Source organism: Convolutriloba macropyga, chromosome 4 (genome assembly GCF_964194025.1).
Source record: "Convolutriloba macropyga chromosome 4, txConMacr16.3, whole genome shotgun sequence".
NCBI classification, from domain to species: Eukaryota; Metazoa; Xenacoelomorpha; order Acoela; family Convolutidae; genus Convolutriloba; species Convolutriloba macropyga.
The window spans coordinates 24,756,741-24,773,477 of NC_134471.1; the positions used below are offsets into that span (position 1 = coordinate 24,756,741).

At 33.3% G+C, this 16,737-nt stretch overlaps 1 protein-coding gene across 1 annotated transcript in view; it reads right to left on the minus strand.

The window, feature by feature from the left end:
* Positions 1-16,737, minus strand: part of LOC142338031 (neural-cadherin-like) — a gene marked incomplete at its 3' end in the record, with an annotated part of 261,027 nt that overhangs the window by 172,276 nt on the left and 72,014 nt on the right. Inside the window, 2 exon segments of the mRNA XM_075387664.1 lie at positions 2,923-3,144; positions 10,067-10,218. Of these exon segments, the coding sequence (XP_075243779.1) occupies positions 2,923-3,144; positions 10,067-10,218 (374 nt within the window).

A 16,737-nucleotide genomic window follows, 5' to 3' on the forward strand; every position in this document is an offset into this window, starting at 1 on the left:
GTTAGATAATTTATCATTTTTCTTTTAAACTGCCGTCAAAATCTGTCTTCCTAGCTAATTTTGTCCGTTTTTATGAAAGATGGCAGATTTATATAATCTCGTGAGCTTTCAAAATTTGATATAAGACAAGATACATTACTGAGCTTCCTGTTTTACATGTTGACATAGATAGTGGAAACCAAATTGTCACCTTTTGAGCCATTTAGTATTGATTTAATCTATTTTCACGTTTTTATTCCATTTCACTCAATTTTTATTCAGCTCTGGATCTTGTTCTGCAGCCCCATTTCTCAAATTGCGAAAAACAAACGTTTTTCCCTCTAATCTTTGAATAAAAATGCTGTCTCTTTCTTGAAAAGCAAAAAACAAACAAACATTTTAGAGAAATTCATGCAAAAAGTAGAGAAATTCATGCCATCAATCATACAAGACAACAGTTTATATTGAGCAGAATTCGATTTAGCAGTTTTCAGTTTATCAAAAAACACTGGCTTTCGTCAAAATTTGTTGAAAATAAACACAAACACGAAAACAAAAAAAAATCGATAATTATCTTGTTTTTGGCAAGTTGTATTTGTTTTCGTTTGGTTTTGACTTTATTTGACAGTTTTAGCAGGTTTCTTGTTAAACACAAGGTGCTGTGGGTTTTTTGAAGAAATGTTAATATAAAAATATGTTACTCATTTTATTTTATAGAGAGTAGACTGGTTTGATTTTAATACTCAACTAAAAGGAAAGTTTTAGAAATACTCATAATTGATTACTATTTTGTATTAAATGCAACAGGTATCGGGAGCCAAAAATGTCGGATTGAACGAAGAAAAAATAACTAAGACAGTTCAAGCGCTGTTTGCAAATTTAAAAAATCTCAAAAAAGGAAACAGAAAACTTTATAAATTCACTAGATTTTAGTACTACCACTAATTTCCTATAAATCTGTCACATAAAAAATAAACAAAAAAACCTTTTAATGGGACGCACATGTTATGCAAAATTGACTTTACCCTTGGAACATTATTCGCGTTTTTTTCTTTTTCGCATTGCAATTTCTATTTAAATTGGATAACCACTTTTCAAATTATTCAGTTATTGGATATTGCAAACATTGTCTCTTAACTGCAGTTAGCAAAAAGGTAACAAAAAAACAATAAGTTAGGTGAACGCCAATTATTAGGGCAAGATTTAAAAAAAACAAAAAAATACAAACAAATACAAAACTAAAGACATCCTAGTTTATTATTAAAGCAATAACTAAAACCAGTACGCCACTATTGACTTACTAGTGAGAATAGGAGATGAGATGATAAAAAAATAGACGTGAGAACCACATTTTCAGTGTCTGTTTCAAGCTTACCTTTAGCGAAAACCAAATGTTTTCTTGAAAACTAGAACAACTAAACAGATTGAATTGATTTCACTACAAAACATCTGCCAGCTCCCATTAATGAAACAAATAATTGACTCAAAAAGAAAAACGATTAAAAAGCGTCGAAAATGAAAAATTCAAAAACAAACATTTTAAAAGTCCTAAAACCCACATATAATTAACCTAAATCCATATAAATGAGTCACAATTTCGCTGTTAGTTAGATTTAGTCATAATCTCCCAAAAAAGGCGAACAAAACTAAGCAAATAACGAAACAGGCAAAACAAAAACACACGGTGTCAAAGCCACAAAAACATCAATTATTGATTAAATTTTTAAAAAAAAAGCATTGATTTCTCATTAGAAAGCGACATGATACGGCATATGTTGAGATTTAACAACACAATTAATAAAACAATTACAAAAGAAAAACTCAAAAGTTCACGGAGTGTCCTCAAAAAGACATGGTGTCAACTGTTTACATCAGCAAAACACCGATTTAAGACACTGTAAATTTTCATAAAAGCCTTCTTGGCCGTCTCCATAAGCCTAATTAATCTTTCATAGTCAAAACTTGAGACTTGAGAAAGAATATGAAACATAGGCGGAACCGAAATTTCACCAAAAATTTAAAAGTTCTTGAAGTCGAAACTATGCCCCGAACGTGACTAAAATTTATCCCTGAAATGCGAAAACTTGATGAAACTAAAATCTGGTTCTCCGCATCAAAAGCAGTTTGTATGAAATCGCATAAAATTAAAACCTGTTTTTTATCTGAAAGAAACGAATTTTGAAAAATTCTTCTATTTGACGACTCTGCTCTCGATGGGTTTTCCAATGATACCACTAATTTCTTTTCACGTAAAATATATCGATCGGCCGAAATTGACTGAACGAAAAAAAAACAAGCTGAGCATATAGTTCCTCTTCCACTAAGTTTACGTCGGAACAAAAAATTTCAACAAAATAAAGTTAAAAGCAGAACATCCATTTCTCATGTGACAAGAAAATCGTATTTTTCAGTCTCAAAATCCTTTTTGAATGAAATAAACATAATGAATAACAAAATATATCAAGCAACTAATTAAGTTTTAATCAGAAATGTTTTCTGGGTCAGTAAGTGATAATAACTCGAATTGAACAATGATGCTAAGGACTGCAAAGGTCATCAATAAAAAGTTAACGACATGTTAAATCGGCCAATTTAATACTACGATGATGTTGGAAAAACTTGCTAGCATGACCAGAAATGTAAACAACTATAGGTCAAAATGAAGATCTGTTTCTTTTCTCCAGTGAAAGGCGACTTTTGGTGGCTTGAACAAACCAGTAATGCTCAAATCGATTGAAAAATTGACGATTTACAATATTATAAGAGGTACCCTTGAACACTGAACATTTGCTATATCTGCCAGAATAAATTTGAAAAAAAGTCCAGAAACAGTCAAAATTTACCATGAGAAAAGAAAACTTCTCCCAAATTTTGACCAACAATCATTGTTAGCGAAGGAAAAGTATCAGAATATCAGAAACACGCGTTTGTTGAAATACAAACCCATATTCTGGGCATTAGTTGAAGTACTGGTCGTTATAGTCCACTGTCTCGGCTTGTTATTCAAAGAGTCCGGGTCGTTCAGTTCGAGTGTGAACACAACGTCCCCAATTGCCAGCTGGTCCGCAGGGTGAGCGGAGGCGAGGAGAGGGCGCGGGTTGAGAATTTCAGGAGGAGTGTCGTTTATGTCTTCAACTGCAATTGTGATGTTCACTGCTTTTACTTCTAAAACAAGTGTTCTTGGCTATCTACAATTGTAAAAGATACGTCTGATCTCAACCAACAGTTTTATCAAGTAAATCTAAAAAATAAAAACCCATAGATATAAAGCTTTCGATCTAATTTTTTTTCAAGAAAATTTCTAACTTTTAAAAAGTGTTCTATTTTTTGCATGAAGATGAGTTTTAGATGGCTGAGAAAGATTAACCTAATGTAAATTGTGCTTACGATAAGCTTAACATAGCTTTAAAGAAGCTCTACGTGTTCAACGTTAACTTGGCTAGAGAAATAAAGCCCCGATGAACAAGAAAGAACGTGAGAACGGGTAATAATATATGCCCAAGTTCGAGAGCTTTAGACCAGTTGGTGTAAATGGGTAGCACGATAGGCGTGTAAGTAAGAGATGCTGGTATGAGTACAGATCAATGTTCACAGTAGTTGCGCCTGCTTAGACCCTGAGTTTCTCTGTATTTCAACTTTTTAAAAGAAATGCATCTCTCCGAGACATGCATCATTTTGACTTTCTTAACAAAGTATGGGATGACTCACTGAGATCTAGTTAATTGAAAATCACTTGATATATCTTTTCAACTCTATGGCGTGATAGCCGAGAGGTAAGGTGTGCGATTCACACGCCAATGATTGAGATTTCAAGCCCCTGCTTCTGTGAAGTTGTCTGTGTGAGGGTGCGCTCTTACTTAACCATAGCTTCAGGTTGACCATATCCTGACCAATGTTGGCTGCAATGATGGTACCATGTGAACGTTTCAGACGCAAAAAAGTGACTATAGTCACCAAAAAAGAGCAATGCTGCTCATAAAAAGATCAGTCTGAAATGTGGGGAGTAACAAGAAAAAGGACAGCTGAGAACAGGCCGAAGTCGCCTAATCCTGTTCCACTGCGATTACGCAGGAACCAAAATTATTATTATTATCTTTGAGAAAACATTTTATGTCTTCAAACACGTGCAAAGATCTTATAACTCTTATAATGTTCATAACTCTTACTGAGCAGGTACATATCTTGACGTCCTCTGGTAGAATTTCTACCCGGGTTGGGTTTCCACTGCTCTCTGCCAGTGCACTAATACACTAGTACACTTAAAATGAATTAAGAACTAGTGGATTTTATAGTTTAGTTGAACATTAGTGTATCATTGGTGGAGAGTAGTGGGCACCCAAACTGAGAAACAATAATCTAATCACAATCCCATCATTATATTTCAACCCACTGAATCGAAAATTCATATCAACCTTTATATGAAACATACTAAACATAAATTTTGGCAAAATCTTGACATGCCGCTTGCTTTGGAAACTATCAAGGTTATGTGACGGTAGAGCTCAGGAATCTTATGTTTGTGCAAAACATTTCAATCAAATTTATACTGATTAGGTATGGTATTATATCAAGATATAATTGAGCCGATCAAAAAATTCAGAAGCACATGTTTTGTTTTGTAAGTCACTGATTTATTTTTGTCTTGAAACTGGTTGACAATTTGCGGATTGTTATTGAAACTGTGTGAACTTGTATCCAAAACAAATGGGTGTATTTTGCTGTATGACTTCTGAAATTCGAATAAAAATAGGCTAATACTCCCGCCTTTCGGATGTCACCGGAATCTCTCGGTTTTAATTTTACCGAGAATTTTTGTTGGTATGTCAGCTGGTTGTTTGTCTGTAGGAACATACTCTAACTTCAGTTCACCTCTCTCGCACAAATCCCTAAGATAATGTACTTTGATTGCAAATTGCTTAGTTTTACTATGATGAGAAGTTTGATTAAATAGTGCGATACGGGCTTGATTATCAACAAACAAATTAGGTCGGCTTGGTACAGGATGGTTGAGTTCAGCTAAAATATCCTTCAAATATACCAATTCTTGATCAGCTGAAACATATGCGTAAACTTCAGCTTCTATTGAATTTGTAGCAATACTATTTTTGATTTTACTTGCCCAACTAATTGAGCCAGATTTATTGCACATATTAAAACAAAAGCTTGTTGTGCTTCTAAGATTGTCAATGTTCCCAGCCCAGTCAGAGTCGCTATAACCAACCAAATTGTCACCCACCAATGTCGCTTTCCTGAAAGTTAGATTTAGATGTTTTGTACCTTTTAAATACCTTAATACATGTTTAGCTGCAAAACAATCCTCCAATTTTTGCACTTCAAGAAAAGAACTTAAAGCATGCGCCACCTGTGAAAGATTGGGTCGTGTTGATAGTGCTAAATAATTAAGGCTACCAACAAGATTGCGATAAGTTGTATTGTCAATATCACGTTTATCAGTCTGAGCAAATTTAGTGAACTTTTGTTTTCCTGCAAGAGGTGTCGATACACTCTTGCAGCCGCTCATTCCAAATTTTATCAGAAGGCTATCAATGAATTTTTCCTGACTGATTTCAATTGTCCCATTGGAAAACTCAAATTTCATTCCCAAAAACCATTTGAGACAAGAACATTCATTAATATTGAATTTGTTTGACTTATTTCCCACATACCATTGGTAAAAATCGGTTTCAGGACAATAGAAAATAATATCATCTACCCAAACGCAAATCGTTGCCAAACTGTTATTCCATTTTCTGATGAATAAACAAGGATCATGAATGCATGCTTCAAAGCCTATGGTTTTTAAGTGTTCTTTAAGAGTAAGGAACCAACTCTTCCTGACTGTTTGAAACCGTAAATGCTTTTGTTCAATTTACAAACTAATGGCTTACCGTCTGGGTCAAATTTTTCAAAACCTTTGGGTTGAAGCATGTATACTTTTCCTCAATTCGTGCATTCAAGTACGCTGTCTTGATGTCCATTTGTTTGGGAATACCACCTAATTTTGCCACTACTTGAAGTATGATACGTATGGTACTCAGTCTAGTAGTTGGTGAGTATGTGCCTTTATAGACAATGCCTTGCTGTTGACTATAACGTTTTGCGACAAAAAGTGCTTTGTGTTTAGTGACATTACCATCACTATCATATTTGTTAGCAAAATGATATTTGCTCCCAATTGCTTTCACACTTTCTGGGAGAGGATCTAACTCCCAAACTTAGTTTTTATTAACAAATTATACTCTTGTTGCCTTGCGTCTCGCCAGTTTTCTTTTTTCAAGGCTTCATTAGTATTTTGAGGTAGTTAAGCATAGCATTTCAAGATTTCCTCCACTTATGCAGAAAACTCATAATTAGTATTCTGGTTAAGTCGAGCAGATCTTCGAAGAGGTGATATTTGACCTTCTACTGTCTCCTCGTTTAAGATTGCAATAAGTTCATTGCAAAATTTTGTCGCATTAAAATCACCAAAATTAATATTTGTCACTGAGGGACCTTCCGAAGAAGAATGTTGATTGCGGTCGTTTTTGGTTTTACAAAACATCAAAGCCTCGTGGGATTTTGCATTGCGAGTTTTTGTAATCTTGTAACTTTCTTGTTCGACTGGAATTCCTATAATAAACTTTTTGCTTTTAATTGAAAATTCCAGAAAAATACCTTCTTGAGCACGATGGTCAAGTTTTCCCCGAAACCGTTTTTCGATATGGCTAAAGGCCTAACAGTCAAAAACCTTTACGAAAGAAACGTTTGGTTTGGATCCATACATTTTTTTTGCAAGGTGTGTTTCCAATTGCAAAGTGAAAACAGTAGCTTTTGATGTAAAAAGTGTAATTATTTGCATAGGTCCAGTATTCTTTTCCCAAACCTGCGTTATCCAACAAACATCTTGTCATGCCGGTAGTAGTCGCCCATTTTCTCTCGACTTTGCCATTTTCCTCGGGCGTACAAGGCGCTGAATTTTCAAGTCACCTTAATTTCACGACAGAACCTGGAAAACTGACTAGAGGAGAACTCTTTTGTGCCGTCACTTACAAGTGTTTGAGGTGTACCTAAATCTGCGCAAAACGTTTGAAAATACTGGAGGCATTAGTCACGAGTTTTCATAAAGTAAACTTTCGAATATCTGGAGAAACAGTCAACAAATGAAATTGCATATCTGTGATTGTCAACTGATACAGTTTAACTAGTCCTAAAATATCAACATGGACTATATCAAGCGCATTGTTTGCTCTGTCAACACTATCTTTTGGAACCGGTTTACGTTTTGCTTTGTTTAATTCGCAAGTGTCACACTTCAATTCACTGCTATCCTTTTTGTCAACTTGCACTCTATCAACATGGTTTTAAAGTTTTCTCAGATCCTGAAAATTATTATGACCTAATCTGTCATGCCAAAGTTTCAAAATTGAAGAAACTAAGCATTGTTGGTTTCAAAGATCATTTTTCTGAGTCTCATGATTAATCAACTTGGCACTCCATCGGACAACTTTGTTCTATTGCATCAGTGAAAAAACAGTGTCTTCTCTTGTTACTATTTGATCGTTGTCTCCAAATTCCAATTTATTACCAGAATTTTTCAATTTGCTCACTGAAATTAAATTCTTTCCGTAGTCGGGAACAAAAAGAGCTTCTGACAGAGTTATTTTTGCTCTCTTTCCATTATCCTCACACACATAAAGTTCAGCCTTACCTTTACGGATTCAGACTTGTTTGCACAGCCGACAGATCCCGAAAAACTTTCATCTAATGTAGCAAACAGTTCGCGATCTTTCAACATATAGTTTGTACATTCTGAATCAATTATTATATGAATTTCATTCTTCCCTAAAATATTGTTATCATTACTTGCGAAAAAACAAAAACCTTTTTCATCAGCTGAGTTCATTTCACGAAGTAAATTAGCTGATTCATTGTTACTGGTACCATTTTTAAGTTTACTGCATTCGCTGCGGTCATGGTTGTTCATTTTACAAAAACCAGTACTTTTTGTTTTGTTGTATTTTGCGGCAATCCTTTGCTAGGTGACCTGAAGTACCACAATTATGACTTTTCATATTTCTTTTGTTAGAATCTTGTGCAAAACAAAACTCTTCCTTATCGCCTATTTTCCCACAAAAATTACATTTATATTGTGGTTTCTGTCTATTACTGCCAAATAAAGTAGACTCCCGACGCTCATCAATGCTACATTGTCTTTTGTCATAATCAAATTTTACTAAATCTCTTTTAATACTATCCAGTTTTTGTTCATCCTTACTGAATATGCATATTGTTACAAAATTATCAAAATCAACTGTGAGACCTTTCAAAAGAAAAGAAATAAGCATGCGCTCACTGACTTGTTCATCAACTTCTCTTAAAATAACTTGCAACTCTACAGCCAGTGTGATACAATCAATGACACTTTCTTTTACTATCATTTTCAAATTAGTCAACTTTTTAATCAAATGCTGTAGACGAGGCCGTTCACAACTTTAACATCAATCACACATTACGGCCCAAGCCTTTGGACTATCCTCTTTGTAAGGTCTCAAAAACATTGCAGAACGTTTGTCAAGTGATTGTATGATCTCACACCAAACACGCATCTTTAACTAATCAAAATTTTCCCGGGCTTGCTGTTTATTTCTAAGTCCAGCTTCCTCGGAATCATTAAGTTTCAATTTTTTTCTCAAATTCAGTTTAATCACATTGCCCTTTCAAGAATCTCAAAAGTCTCATGTTAAACATCTTTGCTTCAAATTGATCCTGAATATAAGCAAAGTCATCCTCTTTTCCAGAGAAACAAACACCTACAAGACTGATCACAATTTTTATGTATCGCACTGTGTAATGAAACTTCCAATGTTATGTTAATATTTCAAATGACAATATTGCAATAGTTAGATCAAGTTCCGAAAAACAAATTTCGTTTGAATGTTATACATTGAAATCAATAATCAGAAAATTTGAAATTGTTGGAGTGACTGGTGTTTTCTATATGTTAAAAATCCCCCTAACTTGTGTGGGTTTTATTTGCTATGTATCAAAAAAACTCTTAGATTACTGTTAGATATAGAAATCTGTCAATATTCAACAAAAACTTGCTGCATGAATACTCCAAGAATTGATTGCATCTGAGATGAGCAGTTGGCAATATTATTCTGACAATTGTTTGTTTATATTTAAAAAATTTCAATATCAAAAAACAATCTTTATATCCCCAACTTCAACTTGCAATATATTCAGTGAATACGACAAATGCTGTTTATATACTGTCGACGTGATATCAGATTCGCATTGTTGTTGGTAGAAAACCTTCTCGTTTTTATGTTTCTAAATATTGTCTCTTAAAAAAATTTTGTCAGTCACAAAAAATAGTTTGACATATATCAGTTAACCAATGAATATCTCCGATATCTTCGATACCTTCAATGTGGAGTCTCAAGTTCGACAAAAGTCGCTGCTATTCAGATTCAAAAAATCGCGCATGCAAAAGATCAAAAATGCTCGTTACTTTTTCCCTTTTGTTGATTAATCGTAGGGACTGTAATTTCCTGGGCCCATAACCTGTCAAGGTTATGCGACGGTAGGGCCCAGGAATCTTATCTGCGTGCAAAACATTTCAATCAAAATTATACTGATTACTAGTACACTTACTAGTTCAATCAAAATTATACTGATTACACTAGTACAGTTTCATTGAATTCAGAACTAGTGGATTTTATAGTTTAGTTGAACATTAGTGTATCATTGGTGGAGAGTTGTGGGCACCCAACCCGAGTACCAAGAATCTAATCACAATCCCATCATGATATTTCAACCCACTGAATCGAAAATTGATATAAACCTTTATATGAAACATATTGAACTTAAATCTTGGCAAAATCTTGACATGCCGCTTGCTATGAAAACATCCAGATATGTACATGCCAAGACCCTATCAAGATTTACTATGACATGTTGGTGTTCTATGATCTTGGCAAGATGTTTCAAGTTTTGCGAGGGATGTAATCAAGTGTTTCTTCCATGTTTTATCAAGGTGTGTCAAGATTGGATTAACAGGAAAGTTTGGGTCTAGTGGGTTGTTAAAAGCAGTTATTTCTCTAACCAGTTTGGACACTCTTGTCTCTGTCATTTTCGAACACTTGTACCATAACCCAATGTGACTTGTCCTCTTCATAATCCATCTCCTTCTTAGACACTAGAGATCCACTCGATCCATCAATAAACAACTCACCGTCAGCCGGAGACCACGCGAACCTACCAAAAACAAACAAACATTTCAATCTCAGCCGTTTTAGTTTTCACCGTGAACAATATTTAATTTTTCGCAACCATATGTGATCAAAATTGAGTTTGTTTTTCCTGTAGTAATAGATGTGTTTCCTATATCTTATAAAAAGGTGGAATATTCAGCTATAATTCACCATTTTAATGGCGCAGAAAAATAAATTATCGACAGTCCCGAGTTGGGGTCCGATGGTTTCCCCCGCTATGGATCAGCATAAAATCATAATAAGCATATTCATATACATACATATATATATATATATATATATATATATATATATATATATATATATATATATATAATAAGCATAAAGAAAAATCAAAACAGCCGTTATATTCAGGTGATTGTTCCAAATGGAGGTTAGGACATTATAAATCTCAAAATCCTCAGAATTCAACTGACGACAAAAAGTCACTTTTTTAAGTGAAAATAATTATCGAAACGAAATAGTTAATAGAAGCATATCAGGGCGAACCAGTTTGGTTGCACTTCAAAAGATTAAATAAATTCAAGAGTCTAGTACATGAGAGCTTCCAATCTCACAAAGCTGCGTTTAGCTTTCTGAGAAAACGCCTACCTTTCATCTAACCCAGAAAAAATCAATTACGACAAAAATCAATTAGTTCTTAAGAAGAGGTCGGCCTATTTTAAATTTGTTGCTCTCTTCATGCGAATAAATAACCTTGATTATTTCCCTGGTCACAAATTCATAGTACGAGTGATTGGGAAGTTAGGACAATTTGATGATATATAAACATCCAGGTTTTCTACGTTTGCTTGACTTTTTATATAATTACATTTAGTGAATCTTGAAATGACAAGAAGGCTCGGTAATGTGCGTACGCACATAATGTTCCGACACCGCTCATCCACGTTCTTGACTTAAATGGCAACCAAATGAGGAAGAGATAGAAAACTTATAAAAACACACATATCTTTCAATAAACAATCAATGTTCATTGTATTCCAATGAAACCCCGCTAGAAGGCCGGTGAAAGTTGTTGATAAACAGACTACTAGAAAGGACAATAAAACAATTAAACTACAAATTTCATTTACGACCAAAATTCGATGTCTATGATTTAAAAAATTCGCATCAGATAATACATAAACAAAACAATTTAACCTATACTTCATTAGACAAGATATGATACCTGTCCTCAATGCGACTGGTTAACAGGTCGACAAAAAACATCAACGAAGTTCAAAAATACGTTTCTATTTTTGAAAAAAAAATAATTTCCAAGTTATTAATGTCATTAAATATCAACTGAAAGCACTAAAATATTCATTAATATCTGCATAGGAAGCATTTGAGTAATGTCATTTTTCAATTTTTGATTGCGCAACATTTCAAAGACAATGGGATCAACTATTTTTGTTATAACTTAAAAAAAAACCAAAAATCATTTGATATGTACAAATATATGAAAACCTAAAATTTTATGAGAACTCGAAGTAACAGTAGTAACAAAGCCGGGGAACAAATAATTAAAGCTAAAATTGTTATAAATTATAGCACACTGGAAACGAACGGTTTGTGACCACTGTTTACTGTGACTGAGCTACAACTTTGCCAAAAGACGTCGGCCTATTTTAAATTTGCTGCTCCCTTCATGTGAATAAATTATCTTGATTTTTCGCTGGTCACAAATTCATAGTACGAGTGATTGGGAAGTTAGGACAATTTGATGATGTATAAACAACCAGATTTTCTACGTTTGCTAGATTTTTCATAAATTACATTTAGTGAATCTTGAAATGACAAGAAGGCTCCGTAATGTGCGTACGCACATAATGTTCCGACACCGCTCATCCACATTCTTGACCTAAATGGCTACCAAATGACGAAGAGATAGAAAACTTCTAAAAACACACATATCTTTCAATAAACAATCAATGGAATACAATGAAACCCCGCTAAAATGCCGATGAACGTTGTTGATGAACAGACTACTAGAAATGACAATAAAAAAATTAAACTACAAAATTTATTAACGACCAAAATTCGATGTCTATGATAAAAAAAATCAAACTCACATCAGATAATACCTATAAAAACACTTTATTCTATACTTCATTAGACAAGATATGATACCTGTCCTCAATGCGACTGGTTAACAGGTCGACAAAAAACATCAAAGAAGTTCAAAAATACGTTTCTATTTTTGAAAAAAAAATAATTTCGCAGTTATTAATGTCATTAAATATCAACAGAAAGCACTAGAATATTCATTAATATCTGCATAGGAAGCATTTGAGTAATGTCATTATTCAATTTTTGATAGCGCAAAATTTCAAAGACAATGGGAGCAACGATTTTTGTTATAATTTAAAAAGAAACCAAAAATCATTGGAAATGTACAAATATATAAAAACCTGACCTTTTTTGAGAAATCGTAGTAACAGTAGTAACAAAACCCAGGAACAAATAATTGAAGCTTAAACTGTTGTAAATTATAGCGCACTGGAAAGGGTTGGTTACCACTGTTTACAGAGACTGAGCTAAAAATCGACCGAAAAACTATTTAAAAAAGACGAAGCCAAAAAAAATTATTTGAGAACAATATTTTTCAAAAGTCAAAACAGACTTAGGATTACAACAAAACCCGATAGATGAAGTTTCAACACATCAGGAAGCCAATTAACAATATGACTAAGTCACGAGTCGACAAAAAACAAATTCATAAAGAAGCCAAAATTTCAAACAATATTAGACATGACACTGTTCAAGGCACTATAACTACAAGATGTTAGCTGCAAGAACTTTAAATGATCACTATCTTCTCATCTCAACATAAACGAGTGCTCCTTAGAAACGGATTATAAACACATGACGACAGAAAGAAACCCACATATTGAACAGTCCAGAAATTGCGACAATTTTCTATGAAACTAAATGGTCCAAAGCAACCAGTAACAACGTATAAGCGCGAAGAAAATGTTTGAATCAACAAAAGTCATTGCGTAATTTAGACTTATAATTAGTGAGACTAAGTTACATATTCACGAATTTGAAAGCAAAGTGGAGACAGTTGAAAAAAATCTTTTTTTTTTTGGAAAACTTAATTCGATAGTCATTAAAACAACCGGCTTTAGACTGAAATATTTAACTGGATTGTGTTAAACGTCCCGTGGGAGTAATTGAGATCTAATATTGTCAGATACATAGCGAACAGCAACAACATAGACAAAAACAAAAAAACGAAAAATTTCTTGAGGTAACTGTGTCTCAGCCCAAAACTTCAAACAATTTTACAGCACACTGTTCAAGGCACTATCCTTATAAAATGTTAGCTGCAAGAACAGTAGATGATCACTATCTACTCATATCAACATCAACAAGTGCTCTTTATAAACGGACTGCGTAGACATGACAACAAACAGAAACACAAAAACTGAGCTGCATAGAAATGAAAACGAAACGCCAGAAAACAATTATTACAAATACAATTGGTCTGAGCCATAAAAACGATGAGCCTATTTCTGAAACCTTGATATAATCTCGTTGGGTCTCGTTTATTGTAAACAAAATCTGTCATTAATTGAGCCTTGATTTGAAATTCTCATCCATAGTTTACGAAAAACATTTACACAGCGAAGATTTTTTGAAAAAAGTATCGCGCCCACTAAAATCTAAAATGTTTTCATCATAAGGATCCATGGTGAGATCAAGATCGTCCCAGATATTGCTGAGCGACTAACGAAACACTCGATCATTGAATTGGTTGCGAAATGAATCAATTCTTTGCAAAATTTTTCAGTTTGCCAAAAATAAATAAAGAATTTTGTATAATTATCAACGTTAAATTTGAAAAAAAAAATTGGCAAAATTTTAGCTCCAGAAGACTTTTATAGCCAGCGGGAGTTTAACCAGCATTTTTTAGTTTAATTTCGTCATAGACATAGTTTAAGGATGTCTATTTCCAGCAAGTTTGAAGCAAGTAAGCTAAAAAAAGCCATTTTTTCGACAAAAAAATTCAAAATTGTGAAAAATTTAGCATAAATGCAAGCCACAAAACTCGGATTCGACAATTAAGCAACCAACCTCTATCTTTAGAGATAAAATCAATGACACTACAGTTAACAATTTTACAATATTTTAGCCATTATGACGGAAGTTTGGTCAAAATTGACATGAATTTGGTCAAAAATGTGAATAAAAGCAGCTGAATTACGTCTAATATTCACAAACATTTAAACCTCGATAACTCTCTATGAAAAGCGGAAACTAAAAAAACCTTTTTTATTCCATACTCTACGCAGGACGGGCTTTCTAATGATACCACTCACAACTCTCTTCGACTATTATATCGATCGGCCAAAAATGTCTGAACAAAAAAACCCATTTGAGTATATAGTTCCTCACCCCTCAGAGAGGGGTCGGAACAATTAAATTACCCATAGTTTGATTTTAAAAATTTTAAAAAAATAATCATGAATAAAACTAATGATGTGCATCTTGATCCCATCTGATTGAATTTAGTAGCGAACATCATAGCCAAATAACTATTAACGGTTGCAGGTCTATTGTTTTTAACGTTGATAGTTCTCTGCTTTTCCACTTTATTTTTGGGGAACGATGACGAAAAATAAATACTAAACATCTTATGGTCAACGCATCAATGACTTGAAAAACGGTTACTTGAATCATCTTTTATCTTTTTCAAGAAGCGCTTTGGCCAATCGTCAATTCGGTTTCCCACGCTCTACAAAAATCCATAATAAATGCGGTCTTCTGTTTTTTTTCTGCCGTATGTGCAGCCATTTAACAATTCTCTTCTAATCTTCCCAAGTTATTCGGAGGTGGAAAATTTTATACCAGCCCTATTTGCTGGCCAGCCATATCTGACTGGTAGCTAATTTTTCAGGCGAATTAAAAATGTGGCACCATTAGAAAGAGCTCTTCATAAATGGAATCGCTCGTTGAAAAAGCATTTCAAATTTTTGATTATTCGAGGAAATTCTTAGGATTGTGTGTTTCCACATCTTTACCGAAGCTTTATCAAGTTTCAAATACGGTGAAAGTCTTAAATAAAATATCAAATACGATTTCATGATTTTTAGGTAAGCTCTGAAGCAATAATTTTCACTTTTTCAATTATGCCTTATAGAAAAAAAACGTACAGGACCAATTATCACTATAAAAAAACTCAAAAACACAAAAATAAGGCGTTTTGATTTTATTCAAAATAATTGTTTCCTATGCATTTGTTAAGAACATGTTCAAACAAAGTATGCATTAACCAAGTTTTGCTCATATATTCGTGCACATTAAGGTTGTAAACCTAAATTATTACATTTTTCATACAGTTTTGCTATAGAGCACAAACTCGTTTTTTAAAAATGTTACTCAATTTTTTTAACTGAACAGTTTTGGGGTTACTGTTTTCAATAAAAAAATATTACATCAGAAATTTATTTCGGCCCAAAAATTATTTTGTGCGGTCAAAATTAACTATTGTGATGGAATATAATAAAAAATTGACTTTTCACTCAAGACAGTCCTCATAGTGCTCATAAAATTTTCTGTTTATAATATTAACTTGTAGGTTTTATGCCTCAGTAGTTTTGACATACTGTTTTAACTGTAGTCATTTACTGTTTTTTTGAAAACATCATTTTTCTGAAAAACAGTGTTGTCTGTTGTCTATTTTTTCCAGATATATATATATATATATATATATATATATATATATATATATAAGACAAATTGAATCAAAGTCCCAGCGCTGCATTGAGAAGACCTACTGATGATCGATACGGAAAAAAATCGAAGTAGCTCTGTGATAAAAATTATTACCATTCGATTTTTTTAATTATTCATATAATGTTTTAGTTTTCTCCTTTGCCTTGTTTGTTTTGAGTTCAAATAATTTTAGGCTGAAACTTAAAATTTTTGAAATTCCTTTATCAAATTTTGCTTTATCAAAGTTTATCAACAGTTTTTAGGAGAAGAAAAGAGAAAACGTTTTGTGAGTTCGACTACCTCATTCCAAACTAGGGTCTGGTCTAGCGTTAGGAGAAAAACAGTTTAACTGCCTAAATCTCAGTAACTGTTGATTCCGCAATTGTTGTTTTGGAACCAGTAGGTATCTAAATTTCAAATGACAGCAAGTTTCTTATTCCCCACTGAGCACGAGTTCTTCATAACTGACCCTGTTATAATGATTTTTGAAAAAACCCATCCAAGCCTAACTTAAAGTAAAAAAACACTTATATTTCATCCAATTTTGAAAATTTTTCAAAACAAAAAGACACACATTTTGTGTATTGTCGGTCTCTAAGAACAATCTCTTTTAATCGACCTTATTAACTCTACAGGTCAAAAAATGCTTATTTTCTTGGTTTCGTTTGAAAAACTCCTAAACCAGAATTTTACGCAAACATCAACAGTAATGGTCACAACAAAAAACAACTTTTTCAAAAGTCAGAGGAACAAAAACTGCAAATTGAATTTATACAGTGAGGTGCCTCCTCCACTCTTG